The following is an 18,385-nucleotide window of genomic DNA, read 5'->3' as shown; positions in this document are numbered from 1 at the left end:
TTTTTGACTGTATTCCAGTGGAATAATTAATGGGATATTGTGCATTGTTTGGGTAAAAAGATTCCAAGACAGCAGTGTCTGTTGCGTTTTTCAAATTGTGATAGCAGAATTTACAAATAAAAGGCAAGAACCTACAACACAGGACTTTAAGAAGGGATGACTGTAGCATAACCTTATTATATAATTAATTACTTATGTAGTTGTAACCTGCTGGTCTCAAACCAGAAGCCGATAACATCATATGCCAGAGGGCAGGATAATACACTTGCTATGTAAAAGAAAAAAACAACTCAGTTTGGCAGAACTAGATAATTCCCATTATAGTCAACAAAGCGTCAGCACTGGATGTGGCTATGTGATGTGCACTCAGATGATAGATAACGCATTTCTGTGCTGCATAAAATAAATGTGCAATTTACAAATATTATAATTGTGAATTTTTTTTGTGCTGTTACTAATGGACGTTGTATCAAAAGCATTTTACGATTTTATGATGACATTGAATCAAATAACTGTGTAGATTAAAATATCTTGGACTTGTAAACAAAAACGGTTATGCATGTTTATTTGTGAACAACACCCCCCTTAGTAAGTCCGGGCAGCTTTTCACATCTGGCTTCCAAAAAAAGTGAAGTCTAGTCATTGCTTCCAATCAACCTACCAACGACATCCAAACTTCTCCCCAATTACCCTCCTCCTTTTCCTGGCATGTGCTGAATTGATCATTTGATCTGCTGTGGTCTTAATATGATGACTAGCAGCTGCAGATCATGCCGCATGCAAATAAACATCCAGATATTTCTGTCTTCTCATTCATTCTTTCCCTGTTCTTTTTTACTTCTGTATATTTTCTTCCCCAGCACCCACTTCATCTGTCTCCACAATGTTCTCTGTGCCATTACCTACATATTCTGGAATGTCCAAACATGTTTATCTACCAGCAGTCCCCCCAATCACATTCCTGTTTTTTAGTGCAATCAGAAAATACAAGCACTATGGAAAACTGGGCTCCACTGTTTTGATCATTGAAATTGAAGACTAGAATGGATGCTTGCACCTGATTTAAAGTTATGCATGATATAGCTTCCTATTTGAAAACTGACTATTTGCTATAATTGATGTTTACTCTGAAAAGTTCTCTGCTTGTTGGAGACACGCTCACACTACTGGCTCCTTTAAAGGATGCATTTAGATCAGAAACATACTCTATGCAAGTATGCAAACACAGATCTGAATGCTTGGCCATCACATAAGAAGCACACAGTCCTGTTGTAGCTGCTTAAGTCAACATGAAATCATAACTGACCCTTAACAGACATAACAGTAAAAATAACCCTTTTTACTTGCACTGTAAGTTCCTAGTCTTACTTTGCATGATTCAGCACATTATTCCAAAGAATTAAGGTGAAATTCACTTAGAATAAATTGCGGTAAAAGTGCACACTCTAGTGCCCAATTCACTAAAGATTCCAATCCTGTTTGACCTTTTTTTTATTTCTTGTTGAATGTCCTGTTTCAATCAAGAAAACATCATATTCAGATGTTTTATGTTGATTTTAACATGCGTTCTTGTGTTACCGTTGCAGTAACCAATTTCAGTACTCAAGAGGGCAATAGAGCTAACTGTAAAATCCATTAAACCAGAGGTGTTGTTCGGGTCGCTTTACAGACTATCTCAGGAAGATTCTCTTCAAACTTTTGTTCTGTCATGGTGAAATTAGTTTACCTGAAAGTAAAATAAAGTTAAGCTAATGCCAGCTATAGTGCCCCTTGAGGCAATGTTGACACTGTGTCCTAACCAGACACCAAATAAGATTCCCGCAGCACAATCACAGCCAATTAGAACATATTTGATGTTTAATGTGCAGTTACGAGGAGTTTGGTTTTTGACCAGTGGAGTGTACAGTGAATAAGAATACCCAATGCAACACCACAGAAAATGAAATCAAGCATTTGACAAAATGCCCTGTTGTTCATAGTTCGTTGCAATCACTGTTGGTTAGGACAAAAACCTTTTATTAATTGGTCGTGTCTGGTTTGGATACAGTGTGAGAATGTGTACTTGCATTGCGTAATGATTGCATTCACAAATACAGGCACATTTTGTTTTTAATTTTCCACACAAAACATTACCAACATGAGCACATTTTTAATTTTCTCCTGCCAATTCACCTCTCCTCATCATGCTTTTACAAAATGAATCTGCCCAAAGGTTTGTTTTGCCCAATGGGAGATGTTTAATCCAGGTGTATGGACTACTAAATCATGCTTGTAATAATAAGGCCTTGTTGGGGGTTTTTTGGACTGAAAAGAGAAGCTCATCAGTGGCCTTGATAGAATCAGTTTCCTGTGGAGATTATATTTTGGAAATGAGACCAAAGCCAGACCTTACAGCCAACTCTGGGCTTAAGGCTGTCCTGATACATGCACAGCCAAACTCCTCTCTCTGCTAATGGATCTCTCCTTCTCTTCCTCAGGGCATCTGGCGTATTCCAGTAGATGACATCGATCGTCCTGGTAGTTTTGCATCTCATATGAACAGGTCAATTGTGCTGTTGCTGGATGTGCTGTCTCAACTGAAAGATCACCACACCTTACTCAAAATCTCCCTCATGCTTCAGAGAACACCTGACCAGGGAAAGTAAGTTTTGTTTGGTGTTTTGTCTGTTGTTTTTTTCACTGTAGAGCCTGAGAAGTGGGGTGGTGACTGAATCTCTGCTCCGGCATCACATAGTGATGATGATAAAGTCATGTCATGACACGGACCAAGCCGTAAGGATAAAGGCCGAAGCAGCTCGGCACCATGCATCGGAATGCCTTTCTCGATATGATGCATTCAGAATGATAAAGAACTCTGGGGGTCATCCGGAATTCACAGAACCACAGTTTCATACGTAACTTGCGTTCTGTTTCATTCTTCCTGACCACCAGAGCCGGTGCTAAGCACTAATTGGAGACACTTACCAACACTGTCATAAGGAATGTCACACTCCTGAAAGCATCAAAGGTGCACCAGAAGAACTGCAGAGCTCACAGCATGGAGAGCAGCCACATTAATGTTGTAGAACATTACTTCTGGTAAGGGTTATTGGGCCTTATCATATGCCAATTTAATCATCTCCACAATCCAACATGACAAAGGCTCCCCCTTACCACCATGGCAGACAAATAATCGATCTGTCTGTTTGAATGTTGTAGGGATTCCACACAAAACTTCTGACCACATACAGGACACAGGTAATAAACCATTGTATCAGCCTTAGATGGAAATTGGTTGAAATGGTGTTGCACAAAGTAATGCCAGCACAAACAAGTCCCACATTGGAAATGGTGTCACAAAAAACGGTTCTAAACATCTTCCCCCCTTCAGGAAACCGCAAACCAAGCTATGAGACCCCAAACAGAAGCCACGCACTGGGGCATGATGTGCAGATATGGCAGCAACATACACCTTTAAAGTGAAAGCTGCTTTGTTGCCATCTAATAGATATTGCAAGAAATGCAATACTTTTGGCACTTCACAGTGCACAAGATCAATCCCTTGATCCTCACACCATGAAGAAAATGTTTTCCAACAAAAAGCATTAAGCTGCCACATTTAAGCAGCTCTGGCATTATGAATGGAATGGACTACTTCCGGCTCATATTCCCCTAGCAGTGGGTTGGCCCCAGGTGCCGAACCCAAAGCTGAAGACGAACTGGATCTGGGTGCCAATCATGTCTGTCATCTGAGAGAGGAGATCCCTCCTGGAGGGACGCTGCCACATTTCTCACTTTATCAGAAAATTAGTAGAGGAAAACCTGGTCTGGCTAGCCATCGAGTTGCTACTAACAGTATAGGGATATTCTGTGCAATGCATCCCACAGCAGGGGATAGGAGGAAAAGCATACAACGGGCAGTTCGGCCACTTGTGAGACAGCACATCCTGTCCAAGTGTACTGGATACTTTTTTTATGTGTTTTTAATTTAATAGATCTGAACAAAAATGAGCATCACTTCATTGACCCTTAGGACACATGGCCATAATATGCACCTGTTACCCTCTGTTATAGTATTGTATGGTGAATGAAGCATGCTTAAACATTAGTGTAAAAAGTTGTTCTACACACAAAAGCGTTTTATGGGAGAAACCCTGAAAATTGTTTGAATTAAAAATATGTACAAGTTGTAACTGTACACTTGCCATATCAATACCTTGCGTTCTCTTTTTTTCATAAAGACAACGAATTCCTTGTACGATTCTCTTGGCTTTTTTTGAAAGAGCATGAAACTTTTGAAAACTTGCCATCACCTTACATCCCCTTGCATCCCCGGGTGGTGACAAAATCGCTGCTCCGCCATTGCATAGCAATAATAAACTGGAGTCTGTAGTGTCCTGAAGGTAGGTGTATGTGGAACCTGAGTCAAATTTCAGGAGGCTTCAGACAAATTAATTGTCTTCTCTAATACCTCAGAAACATGGGGCCCAATGGAATCAATCTCAGCCATCAAAGATAAGGAACTTTGACTTTGTTCTCTTTCTAGAAACATTGGTACTCATAAGTGCATTAAAAAACTGTCACAAAGTCCTTACTAGGTGGCATGGTAAACACATTTGTTTCTGAAGATTGTCTGAAGCACACATTGGTCTGAGCAGGTTGAATGGGTGATTTGTCATGGCCCAAACAGGCCACCGCCATCTGAAGCTCAGCCAAAGTGTCATCCGGTGAAGATGGACCACCACTGAAAAATGAACAAACCCCCGTTAGAACCACCAGCAACGTAACTGTATCCGCTAATTCCCCATCAACAAATTGTGAATTGGAGGCATTCATAGAAAGAGCATCCAAATCAATGTTACGTGGAGTTAGGGAAACATCTTTGTCCACTGGTGTGTTACTAGATATGGCTGGTAATGGGGGCTGAAGAGCTTGAAGCAGATGCTTAATTTCTGCCATTTCCAAAGAGAGATTAGAAACAGTCTTCGAAAGTAAATGTTCAGTCGAGCTGTAATGATGCAACACAGCTTTCTTTTTTGTAGAAGGAGCACGAAGGAGCAAAATCTGTGTGGTGCTAAGTGTGTCGAGATTACGTGCTAGTACTAATCATATGTAGGACATATTAATCAAAAGAGTATAGTAGGCTAACGCGGACACTGTAACCTAAGCGCAATCACACAGTAGCCACTGGATGGTATCGTTAAGCATTGGGAGTCATCGAAACTGAACAATCAAATGTAAAAAGACAAACTCATGTAATGATGAAATACAGAGAGATCTGTCCTGATAAATGGTGTAGAGCGTGCCGTCATAGCTTGAAAGGGCGAATCCTCGCAACTCAGATAAGCTGCACTATACAGCGTGGGTGGAAGATAACGATCTATCACTTACCGAGAAAGCGAAAGAAGCTGGGTGCAGTTCTGCTGTGGCTTATATCCTTGCGGTCCACATCAAGATGTGACTTTGTTTAAAAACCTCTTAAACCTATCTTGCAATCGCTGTTATAATCCATTAGTTCTTAGCACCGCCTCTGGTGAGCAGAAGGAATCAAACAGAACAGTGTAATGTTACCCAACAACTAGCTTGACACTTTTTTTAATAAAAAGACTGTTTCTCAACCTAACTAGACAGCATTTTTGGGGATCATTCAAACATTTGGGAACTTTTAAAACAATCTTTGGTGACTCTTGATGATTGATGTCACAAACCTGTAGAAGCAACACAGAGATGGGGATAATTAGCCTTGTCTTAAATAATGTTATGGTTGTTGTTTGACATCTTAAAAGGTAGAATGGAAAATGCTTTCTGAAAGTGCACAGCATTTCATGCTAAATGTATTGTTTCATTTAGAAAGAGGCAGATATTTTTTATTTTCTTTTCAGTTAAGAGCTGTGTTTCAAAGTGTATGATCCAATCAGATTTAATCTCTTGAGTTGATGTAAAACTATTTTATGTGTTTGTTTCTGTCTCCAGGATTTCTCCAAGATCTGTCTCTCCTCTATTTCTTGCATCGTGTCCTCTCTTTTTCCTTTCTGTCTTTTCCTTAAAATATTTTTGTGCGAAGAAATGTCACATCTGTTTATATATTGTGCATTATAGGAAGTACTTGCGAGATGTGGACCGACAAGTTTTGGCCAAGCGAGCATTTTTCTTCACTGTAAAAGTGCTGGAGGACAATCTGGATAAACTCACAGGGGTATGACAACCAAAAAAGAAAAAAGAAGATCATATTTATAAATCTTTTGCTTTGCTTGGTTTTGTTTCACTTTTTGTTTTGCTTATTGTTTGTATACTGCCTTAGAAATATAAGCTGAACAGTGGCCTTTGTAGCATGTGTTTCCTGTAGAGAAACTAGTGTGTTTTTTAGCGTGACTTAAATACTGACTTTAACTTTGCCATTTTCATGACAATCTGCGTGTGTTCATCTTGTCTCTCTTACATCTGTATCATTCTTTATCTCAGGTAAGTGATCCCCTTAAAACATCCACCACATCTATGGGTGAAATGACCACAGCTGATGTGTCCAACCGACCCCCTGCTACGGAGGACCTCAAATGCTCTCACACCACCCAGCCTAAAGCAGCTCTCCCTGATCCCCTTACCATCACTGGAAGTGAGATTGGATACCCTAGCATGCCACAGGCTCACCTAGCCACACTCCAGCACTCACTGGAACCCTTTCCCCAGACGCCAGTGATAGGGGTCCCCACTCACCCCAGCGTAGGTACTTCTGGGCTCGGAGAGCCTATGGAACATGGTCCGGGACCATTACCTGGTGCCTCAAAATACAGAGACCCTCAAACACACACTGATATTGCCTCGCAAGAGCAGGGGGGCGTTAAATCAGCAATTGAGGAGACTGAGAGGATTCCAGAGGGTAGTCGGGCATCTGAATTGTCCCTGGAGGAGTTAAGCATTAGTTCAAAACAGCAACTCCTACAGAATCAAGCAAATCCAGTAAAGGGAGCACTTGCAATGGCCACAATACCAACGACAAGCAACCTCACACATTTGTCAAGCACCCCTGAGCTGGGATTACCACAGCGACCCAACCGGAAGAGAAAATTGCTGGACGACGTTGAATCGGGCAAGACGCTTCTGTTGGATGCATACAAGGTCTGGCAGCAAGGTCAGAAGGGCATGACCTACGACCTGCAGCGCATCGAGAAGATTATGTCCGAGTCGTACATGCTGATTAAACAGGTGAGAAATTATGTGAGAAGGATTGAAAAACCAGCTGTTTTTGCATTAACAATTATACCACAGTTAGATCTGGTCCTCTAATCTGATTGGACAAGTGCTGTTTCAAGAATGCTGAAATGTAGTATTACAGCACTGTTCGCTCTTCATTGTATCTCTCCGCTTCTCTGTGTTTGCGAGGTTCCAGGTAGGCTGTTAGTTTGTGTGTTGCTTGGTTCTTTGCTTTGGCTTCATTTTGAACTATTTTTGTTAGTAGAGCAAAGATATACAAAACTTCTGCCTACATTGTCTCTAAAAATTAATTTGTGCACTATATTTCACAAAGTAATCGTATGGCTTCAGAAGGCTAGGAATTAGGGCTGTAATGGTTCTCACGGTTTGGTTCATATCACGGTTTTAGGGTCACTGTTTTGGTCTCTAGTTTCCTGCCTGCTGGTACCTTTTTCTTTAGCACATTACAACTCTTGAGTCCACTGAGAGGTTGGCAGCGTCCTGCCCACAGATAATACTCAATCCGATAATCTTGTATTATGTCACTACACTAGTGATTTCACAATAATACCAATCTCATATCTAGACTTGTGCTGCAGCATAATAACTCTACCCAGACTCCAGATTCTGCTTTGCTCGTTTATTAATACACGGCCGGGGTCCGTCTGACACAGCTGTGGATCTCACCCAAGAAAAGTTAAACACAAACTTTTATAGATGGTATTATGGGATCTCTCCTGATACTTGTTTACTTTATTCTGATTGAATATAGGTTATTTAGAATTAGCTAATCATCAACATCAGATATCTTGTTTATAAACCCGTTTTCTTTCTGTTGAGCACTCATATACATTCCTCTTAAGCACCATTTATAATAGCCTGGATCAAAACTGTGTCCATCCGACTCATGAATGTTGCGCGATGGTCAGTCCTTGACACTCCAAGCAGGCGATCCGGGCCATGTAATCTGGAAGCGGTCAGTAGATTGCTGCGCTTGCTGAATCTGTACGAGGCTGATAGAGCAACTTCAAAGTAAAAGCTATAAGTTAATGTTATATTCACTGTGCAATGTATGCGAATTTGTATGATTCTTTCTTTTTGTGAGAAAATGTGATTGCAAATTCACACACTGTCCCTGGTTGCTGGACTACTGTGTGCACCGTTGTTATTTCTTCATTACTAATGTATTACAGTTTCTTTATGTACAAACAATTGACTGAACTACTAAAATGGGATGACTGATCGTAAACCACAAAAAAAAAACAAATTGGGGGGGCATTTGAGTAAAAATATTTCTAAATATTAGTCAATTTATGTTTTTGTAATTTCATAGTTTATAAAATGGTGTGATATATTGGCATTGTATCGGCCTATAGGCCACCATGCTCTCTGGATATCGATGCCGGCCATTAAAAAACACACATTGAACTCTAGTCAAAACTAGTGAGGCACCGAAATGAAAGTTCTGGGCCGAAACCAAAAATTCAGGATGCACTTGGCCGAAAACAACTTTTTTTTATACCAATTTTAAAATAGTTTTTTTTTAATTTTTTTATTAATATTATACTTTTTAATTAATTTCATGAATTTAATCTGAATTGGAAAAACTACAAACCAATAAAATTATCACACTTCTATTGAAACGCATCAAAATTGGACAGAAAATATATTAAAACAAAATTAAATATATTATTCTTTATTCAGTTCTTTAACAATCAAATTTGACAGATTTTGTTTTTACCAATTATCCAAATAATGTAATGTTCTCAAACTATAATGATATGCAGCAGTCATGTAATTAACTTAGCAGCTCTATGCTAGCATCTTGCAAATGCTAAACAGTCATTTTAATGAACACAACAGTCAAAACACAGAACGGCAGAGGGCCTCTATTCTCTTTATGTAAACATATTTCCACTTTAATATAAATGTATTGTGCAAAACAGCAGTAATAGAACTAAAACCAAACTCAACTGTAAACGACAGATGTAGCCTCAAGTGAAGAACAAAGTTTTGCAGGGCTAAACAAATGTTTATGTAATTGCTCTAGACACAACAAATTGGACTGCTTTCTATTTAAGGAAAAGTGGCAGGTCTCTCCAAGAACAAAAGTTGCTCAGCTTTCTGGCAGGAGAGACGGTTCCTCTTCTCATCAAGAACATGAGATGCTGCACTGAATAGTCTCTCTCTCTCTCTCTCTCTCTCTGTGCTGGTGCTTGGTGCAGATAAATACCCGCGTGCAATCCGCGCAAGCAATGGAAAGCAAACTTTGGTCAAGAGGATTGTCGCGTTCGTGTGATATGAACTGCTGTCGGGTCCTTGAATAGGACGTATAACGTGCGAGGAAGGGCACCTGGTGGACTTTCTCTGGTGCCCTCCTAGGGTAAGATGGTGCCCCCCTAAGGATTCGGTGCCCTACGCAGACTGCGTAGTATGCGTGTAGGGAGCGGCGGTACAGCTTTGAAGTATTTCCACATCGATGACATCTGCCGTTGCTGGGTGGCGCCATGATAATGGCTAGATTGATCGAGAGTGTAACCTGAGCACTGAGGGGCGGGGAGGCATATATTTTCGGCTCATATTTTTGGCCTTTTTTCTCTTTTGGCCAAAACAAAAAATGGCATTTTCGGCCGGAATTTCCAGTGCATCCCTAGTCAAAACCATAGTTTGTGCCAAGAAAACCATGGTTACAGCAGTCATAGTTACTACAATATTACTTCAGTAAAACCATGTTTCATTTTTGTCAGGGTCTTTAACATAAAATATATATTTTTTTTTATAGTTACTAAATACAAATATTTGCTTAATACCTCCATTATTATGCTTCTTGCATCATCATAATACAACTGATATTCAGCATTCAAAAGCTGTACATCATCACTATAGAATAAGTGATGTCGTAAGGTGGCTAGAGTGTTTTAACTCTTATTTTAGTATACACTAAAATCCCAAATCTTCATCAACGGTGTAGGGTAACATATCTTAACATCCCAAGCATTTTGGTTATGCTTTCTTTTTATTTTTCTTCTCTGAATTAGCACTGAGTGGCTGCTTATAAACAGAAGGGAGTGATCAGGGAGATCTCGTCATAAATGGTTAATCATAAATCGATGAATTACGAAATGTCTGCGAGCAGATTTTGTTTTGTCAATGTTTTTTATCCATCGCTATTGTTGTAATTGCCTGCAAATTGAAAATCTTCCCAGACTGGAGACTTGAATAATTCAGGGGGGCTTCTCTTTCAGCAGCTTATCTTCTGCCATTTTCAACTACACACCAATGCGTGCAAAACTGTGATGTCATTAACTGATTTAGCATAGTAACAGAGCTACTCCCTGTAGAAAGTTGACCCACATGAGACACGAGCGTATCCATCTACAGGAGGTTGTAACCTGTCTGTTTAATGCTTTGAACATTTTAATTTCTTGGTGAAATATTCCATAACTTTTTGTTTACAGAATTGTCTTAAACAAAAACTATTTCATACTGCACACTTGATTATAGTTTAAAGATGACATGGCATGACTGTGTTTCTGCCGTCAAGCATTCTCAGACTGTTGACACAATATAACGTACAACCACTCCATTGGGGATGTCCTGCTTATTTGATGAGCAAAATAGAGATAAAAGCATAAATAAAATGTATGAGGGGAAAGTCCGAAATGTCTGTCACTTTATAAGACAAAAAACAACGGATAACTGTCTGATCAGCGAAACATGTTTTATAATATAAGAGCAAAGTGATTCAAATTGGCAGGTGGCAGGGGAATTCCATGGTCATAATGATCTCAGTTATTATGTAGATTTGCCTGGTCTTAGCAGGACTATGAATATCATTATGTGGAGTTTAAGATTCTCAAGAATTCACAAGAAAATGTCAGTGGTGTCCATATCAAAATCGCTGCCACAATGCTAGAGTTTGAGGTCTTATTTGCCCATGTCAACAAAGCCCAACCCCATGTCTCTGATTCTCATCTCTTGAAAATGTCTCGTGTCCCACCCATTTTATCGCCTGCCAAGTAAAAATCCTAAGCCTGGGCCCGTATTCTTAAAGCTAAAAGTAGCTCCTAACTTGGAAATTTAGGAATAATTAACTTTTCATCTTTGGGTAATTCACTGTGTTTTTCAACTCTAAAAGAAGCTCCTAAACTCACAACATCTTAGAAGTCATCCTGAGGACTCATAAATCCCTACTAGTGAATCGTAGACAATCCTCTTCGCAATCATGTCAATGCATATTATTGTGACAATTGCCTTTTTGAAAAGGTATCACCTGAATCGCGATGTTTAACTAATGTAAAGTTATTGTTAACTTAGTCTGTCCATCCATCCCCAATCCTTTTTTTCACTTCCTGAAACTTCACTAATGTTTTACCTCACTTCCTGTGATTAAAATTGGCATATATAAATTTCCAGGAGGTACACGCTCAACTTGACTGCACATCCTACCACAGAAACTGATGGTGTGGAGCAGTGCATGTTCATTATGTGCAATGAATATCCCAGGCATAATAAATACAAGAGCAGATTTACTCTATGGAGAACGGAGACTTCACCGCAAGTGGTGAGACAGTTATGGGAGAGATACGGGAAAGCTGCTGTGTCTTTTCGCATCCCGCTAAAACTCTCTCTCTCACTATCATCTTAACCGGTATCAAAAGCTAAACCGCACGAGAGACCCAGTGTATGCTTGATAGTGATTGAACGGCAGCCAGAGAAAATAATAGTTTCGAGATTTTAAACTTCAGCAAATTAAACTTCAGCATTCAATATGTGTCTAAGAGCACATTGGCAATTTACACGTAAGTTTATCTTGCAAATAAAGCTTAATATGAATTGAATCTGCTAATTTGATCCGGTTATTAAAAAAGTGAAATGAAACATGTTTTATTACAGCATGTCCATTGATTTTATGGCATGTAAACTTAAACTTGTATCAAAGATTTATAGCTGTAAAAATTATTAACTCTTACATATTCAAATTATTAGCTGACTAAATCCCTCAACTTTCTTGCAAGTTCTTTGAGAAAATGTATAAAGTAAATATATTTATGATTATATTTTTATGTTTGTTTTAATATACGATGTAACATGGTGCAATGTAGGCTATGCAATTCCTGCTGTCTGTTTATTATGAATTATGACGAATTATGAAAAAGAGGGGTTTCCTGTCCACCAATCACATTGGCTGATTTAAGGAAGGCCGCTCATAAAACGTGACGTCATCTCTGCAAAGTCATCTCTGCCATCACTCTTAGATTTCCTCATTTCGTAGTAAATAGTTTCTTTGTTGCTATTAGCAGTTTTGTGGATAGGGCTTAAGCAAAGCCTCCTAGCAAGCAACTCTTTGGATAACTCCTGTAAGATAAAAATCTTTGTGAATACAGGCCCTGATTGCTTAGAAAAGTCATAGAACACCTCTCCTCAACATTCTGTCCTTAAAGGGGTCATGACATGAGAAACCAAATTTGCCTTGATCTTTTGGTATATAAGAGGTCTTTGTATCATTAAAACGTCCTGCAAGTTTAATATTTTAAGACGTCCTCCCCATTCTAAACGAATCATTTATTTAATCAAGCTCAAAATACAGCTCGTTCTGGATTCATGGTTAGAAGTGACGTGTCGGTTAGAAGTGACGTAACAGCGTTTGCATATGACCGCCTCCAGCACAAGATAACTACGCTTTAAGCGCAAGACAACTACGCTCATTTCAGTATCGCCGTGTGCCTCACAAGTGTTCAGTCGATGGACAGCGAACTCTGACAGAGACTACTTGTGCACAGGAAAATTACGATGCCACACAGATGTGCTGTTCCTGGCTGTGGTCAAACAAAACCTCTGAATAAGCTGCCGAAAGATCCAGACGTCAGGGAAAAATGGATGCAGTTTATTTTTTGCGGACGTCCCAGTCACGGCAGTGTTAACTTAAGCGTTTGTTCTGTACATTTTAAGGATGACTGTTTTGAGAACAAATCTCAATATGATGCTGGCTTTGCCAGAAAACTGTTGCTCAAAGATAAGTCCGTGCCGACTATTCTGGGAACAACGACGACGCAAACTGAAAGTAATCTATTTTAAACTTTAAACTACTTTTTAAAGCGCAATTTGATTCATTATGAATAATCACAGTGTTTTTACTTAGTTTACTTGCATATTGTTCTGGCTGGGGGCGTCAATATTTGATACATAGGCACTGACGTTAGCCAATCATAACAGTGGGCGTTAACACTGAAGTCTTAAATGGAAAACGCCCCCAAAACAGACTGTTTGAATCAGAGGATGAGAAACAGGGTGGGAAAAGGTCATAAATCACTAGATTTTAAAAGTTTTTCTTAAAAAAAAATATATTAATACTATAATTGCACCTAAGGGAACATAATAATACAATAAAAAACCCATGTCATGACCCCTTTAACAGAATGAGTAATGCATTGAAGATTAATCATTATGGTGAAGGGTTTTGAAAAATCCCTAACTAGGATGAGCAACATGTTCAAGCAAGCACCACTAATTAAAGTATTATTTGAGTCACCATGCAGGCTGTAAAGTAAGATTCTTATTCATGCATGCTAAAACTATACAATGTTATATTGTATTGACTTAAGCATCCCTGGGGGGAGAGATGGAGCCAATTGAATAAAAATGGAACTGTAGAAAATTACTAGTGTAGCTAATGATAGGTTAGCACACAAGCTCCATTACATTTGTCATCATAGTGCTGAGTCATGTACGCTATTGTATAAAAATTCACAAAGCATCTGTGATGAACATTTTCTGGATTTATGTTGCTCAAAGTCCCTCAAATACACAGTGAATATGTGAATCGGTTTATGTATTACATGTCTGTGCTATGAAAGTGCATTTCTATTGTTCATACTATGAGTTAGGGATTTGAACAAACCTATAAGTATTAAAGTATCCTAATATTAGATTTCAATGCGTAACTCATCCCAACCGTTTATTCTATGAATATGAATGATTAATTGTGTTTGTGTACACACAAACATACATACATACACACACACACACAAACACACAAACTTGTTTTGATATCATTGTGGGGACTGTCCATAGACCTCCATGCATTTTATGGATTTTATACAGATCTAACAATCATTCCTATCCCCTAAAAAAAAAACATAGTTTAGTATGTTTAATAGAGCATTTCCCTCATGGGGACTGCTGGCTGAGCCCCACAAGCTAGGTGATCTCAGGTTTTACTATCCTTGTGGGGACAATTGTTTGTGCGCAAACGCACGCGACACACACACACACACACACACACACACACACACATACACACAGTAGCAGCACTCATCTAGTCCGTTATCAGCCTCTAGCTCACTAACAGTGTATCAACTCTCATTTCTGTGCGTGCACGCGGGCGTGTGTGTTTGCCTCACTCTACCAGAGTCTAGTACATGTAGTGTGCGGTCTGGTCTGTGCATGTGTTTGCATTTGAGAGTGTTTGTGTGTAAGTATCCTGTGGTTGTTTGCAATGAAGCACTGTTTTATATTCCCAGTGAAGAGCAGTTCTCACTGACTCACTGATTGAGATGACAGTAGAAAGGAGAGAGATTTTAATGCAGCCCCTGGACACTGTCTCAGATGAAATTGGCTCATCGTTACCTTACTTTCCTGCTCATTACTGAGGAAAGTATGTACTTGAATAATTGAACAATTTGGCAGCACTTGAGGCCTGCATATATAAAGCATTATAAAGGTATTCCAAGTGAAGTGTAATGCATTCATAATGCCTTTTAACCCTTGTGCTGTGTTTGTTTTGTGCTAGTACATTTTGTGTTCCCGGTCAAAAATGACCGGCACACTAAGATGGTAAATGGTCTGCACTTATATAGCGCCTTTTTAACCTTAACGGTATTCAAAGTGCTTTACACTGTGACTCATTCACCCATTCACACACACAGATACACCAATGGTGGCAGAGCTGCCATGCAAGGTGCTAGCCTGCCATTGGGAGCAACTTGGGGTTCAGTGTCTTGCCCAAGGACACTTCGGCATGTGGAGTTGTGCAGGCCAGGATTCGAACTACCAACCCTGCAAATAGTGGCTGACCCGCTCTACCAACTGAGCCACAGCCGCCTAAGATTGCCATAGCCACAGATTGTTTTTAAATCTCCCCATATATTGTCCCAAGACCCAAGATATTGCATTAGATCTTTTTATCAACTTGTAGTAATTGTGGCAGGTTTTTACTGCTTTTTTGAACATATTTAATAAGATATATTTTTATTGATAGAGTGATTCATTGAACTGAGCTTGTACTGGACTACTGGGGGCACTCCCTGCAGAAAACTAAAAAATATTGAATAATTACATAATAAATGAATAACCACTTTCTTGATCTGAACAAATAGGTGTAATTTTAAAGATCCTACCAATTCTTAAATAATGCTTTTTAATTTCCTAACAAATAAGAACTGTTTCATTCTTATCATTTGCAAATTTGTTACAACAATTATATTCATAGTTGATAAAACCATAAAAAAAGATGATATAGCCATGTGTTATATATCATTGGAAAGGTCTCAATGAGTAAATTTGTTTTACTCTAAGCTGCAGTGAGTTTTAGTGTATGAAATTCCCACAGACACACATAAATATAATAAACAGTAATATATTTTTGTCAGGTTTTTCCTTATTACTTCCTGAACATACATATAACATTGAAAATTACATATCGTGACTTACAGTAGGCTATCCCATTTCAAACGAGCCCAAACACAACATAATATGATAAGTAGATCTTGAAATATTCCTCAAAGAGTGTACATGGGTGTCTGAGGACTTTGTGTGTGCAAACATCCACATATGTGCTCATCTAAAAACAGTATCTTGCAGACAGTAGCAAATTACTGAAGTAATTAAATTGTAAACCTGCAGATGTGATTTGTGCACACACGGCTACCATAAGCTAAACCTTTAAAAATCGTTTCCGACTGCCGGATCAGTTGTGCTATTTTAAAGCAGGTCTAGAGGTCAATTGAGCAGCATGTGATTGTGATTTTTTTGCCTTGAAGGTTTTCCCATGTTAAATCCACATCACAAACATCGATTTACTGTAAGCTCCAGGAAGTCCTGGATTAAAGCTTTTGCAGCATCTACATAACCCTGAGATTAACCACCATGAAACATCACTTCAGCGCCACCACTGCTTTCCATAGTGATGTTGACCAATGTTGACTGCAGAGACATAATCACTTCAAGCTCTTGTATGGCCGTGTTATTCTATGATGTTGGCGAGGCATCCCAACTACAGTATGCAAGACTCGGATTAGTGCGCCCCTAATGATAGTGCAGACCTCTTAGACTTGGTTTTGCTATTTTGTATCTAATGCAATTAAATTCATAATTTTTTTTAGTGTGACTTAAGTGTCCCAAATACTTTTGGGGGCCACTGTAGTTCATACTACGCTAAACATGTCGATACTGATCTAAGACAACAGTTGTTTTTAAACTACTCGAATGCGAATTGTTCTTACAGTACGTGTTTGTGTGAGAGTGTTGCTGTCTTGTGCATTCGTAAGCGGTGTGCCGTGTCAAGGTTGGTGCGTAGTGTTTTGAGTCATAGGCCTGATATCTTACACCACACCGACCAGAGGAACAAGTCCTGACAGTGAATTCTCACAAACACACCAGATCTCAAACACCACCTATGAACTCTACTAGATTGTTTAGGACATCTTGTATTGGTTTTTTGAACATAACAATTGGAACAGATTCATTTCAGCATTGTCAATCATATATTAAATGTAGTGTTGTTTATCAATTACATTTTTTACTTGAGTAATTACTATTAATGAAATTAATATATCATATAAATTGGTATTTGTTGAGACAAGCCCCCAAATTAAGATTATTTTAAGACAATATTGTGGCAGATCAATAAAGCATTTGGCAATGACTCAAGAATTCTTTTTATTTCCATATTATAACATAAACCTATCACTGTCATACAGTCCACAGCAATCCATTTTGCTGATCAAGATTTCAGTCTGTCCAAGGTAGAATTGTGGTCCATTCACATAGAGTACGTAATTGTATTCCATATTTTTTTATTGTTGGTCTATGTGCGCAATCAGTTTGACATCTTTGCATTAATTGCAAATCATTATATTTTTAATTAATAGCTCTACATTGTTACAATAAATTAACAGCCCCAATTTAAAGGTGGAGTGTGTAATTTATGCTTTAACGCGTCAATTCAGTGCAATTAATTTTATAAAAAATGATGTGTTAAAAAACGTAACGCAATTAATCGTGTCCCAGGACAGTAATAAGGAATATTCCTTCCATATAAGCAGTTCAAGCATGCAGTACCTCCTGTTTTCTTCAGGGGGCAGTAAGCAAAACTGGCTGTACAGGCAACACGCAGCTTGTACAGAGAACAAAACACACTTATCGAGAGCAGACAGCACAAGATGAGAACACGTTCTTGCTTACAAACACCGCTTTGATGGGGTCAAATTGAACTTGGGGATCTCAAGATGTGTTTTTCTAAGTTTCAAAACTTTGTATATGACGCAACACAACCAAGGCGCTCAAAGCGTCCATCTGAGGCAGGTGTACATTGACGTGTCCTTAGACAAGAGCCCTTATAATAAATCTCAGACTGATTCCCAAAATTCAATTGCAAAATTGATTGCTATGAACTGCAGTCCAATGACTGTTCAATAATATGGAAATAAACTATATATTTAAATCTAAAGCCACTTTTTGTATTGTCTTTTAATACTTGTGTGCTTAAATGTAAATCATTTACATTTTCTGTATTATTATTTTGGCTGAACTTTATTTTACAGTACGTGTACATCAGTATACTTACAGTGTACTTGCCCAAGAAAGTGCTGACTAATATTAGGTAACTGCATGTACTTGTGTTAGGGTTAATACCTAGTAATTACTATAGTTGTAATTATATAGTAACCAAATGTGGAACAGTTCTGTAAAATAAAGGTCTACCATTATTTTATTTATTTATATTTATATAATTATTTAATCATAATTGTTTTATTTATTGTTGTTTAAGGGTCTTTCTCCACAAATATTTATGCGATTAATTTGATTAAAAAAATGTAATCTATTGACAGTGCTAAAAATGACAAATAAGGTACTTGGGCTGTGAAAACAGACAATCCCGCCCAAAACTAACGCCATTGGTTGAGCCAATGTTGCTGTGTCGGTCTAGTTGGGA

At 38.6% G+C, this 18,385-nt stretch overlaps 1 protein-coding gene across 1 annotated transcript in view; it reads left to right on the top strand.

Annotated features, from left to right (window-relative positions):
- Positions 1 to 18,385, top strand: part of cabin1 (calcineurin binding protein 1) — a 116,009-nt gene that overhangs the window by 75,325 nt on the left and 22,299 nt on the right. The window contains exons 32-34 of the mRNA XM_052094312.1: positions 2,478 to 2,641; positions 6,079 to 6,175; positions 6,442 to 7,182. Coding sequence (XP_051950272.1) covers positions 2,478 to 2,641; positions 6,079 to 6,175; positions 6,442 to 7,182 — 1,002 coding nt within the window. The remainder of the gene's footprint in view (positions 1 to 2,477; positions 2,642 to 6,078; positions 6,176 to 6,441; positions 7,183 to 18,385) is intronic.

This window comes from Xyrauchen texanus, chromosome 27, assembly GCF_025860055.1.
Source record: "Xyrauchen texanus isolate HMW12.3.18 chromosome 27, RBS_HiC_50CHRs, whole genome shotgun sequence".
Classification (NCBI taxonomy): domain Eukaryota; kingdom Metazoa; phylum Chordata; class Actinopteri; order Cypriniformes; family Catostomidae; genus Xyrauchen; species Xyrauchen texanus.
The sequence above is the reverse complement of the archived record's forward strand: the minus strand, read 5'-3'. Positions and strand labels throughout refer to the sequence as shown.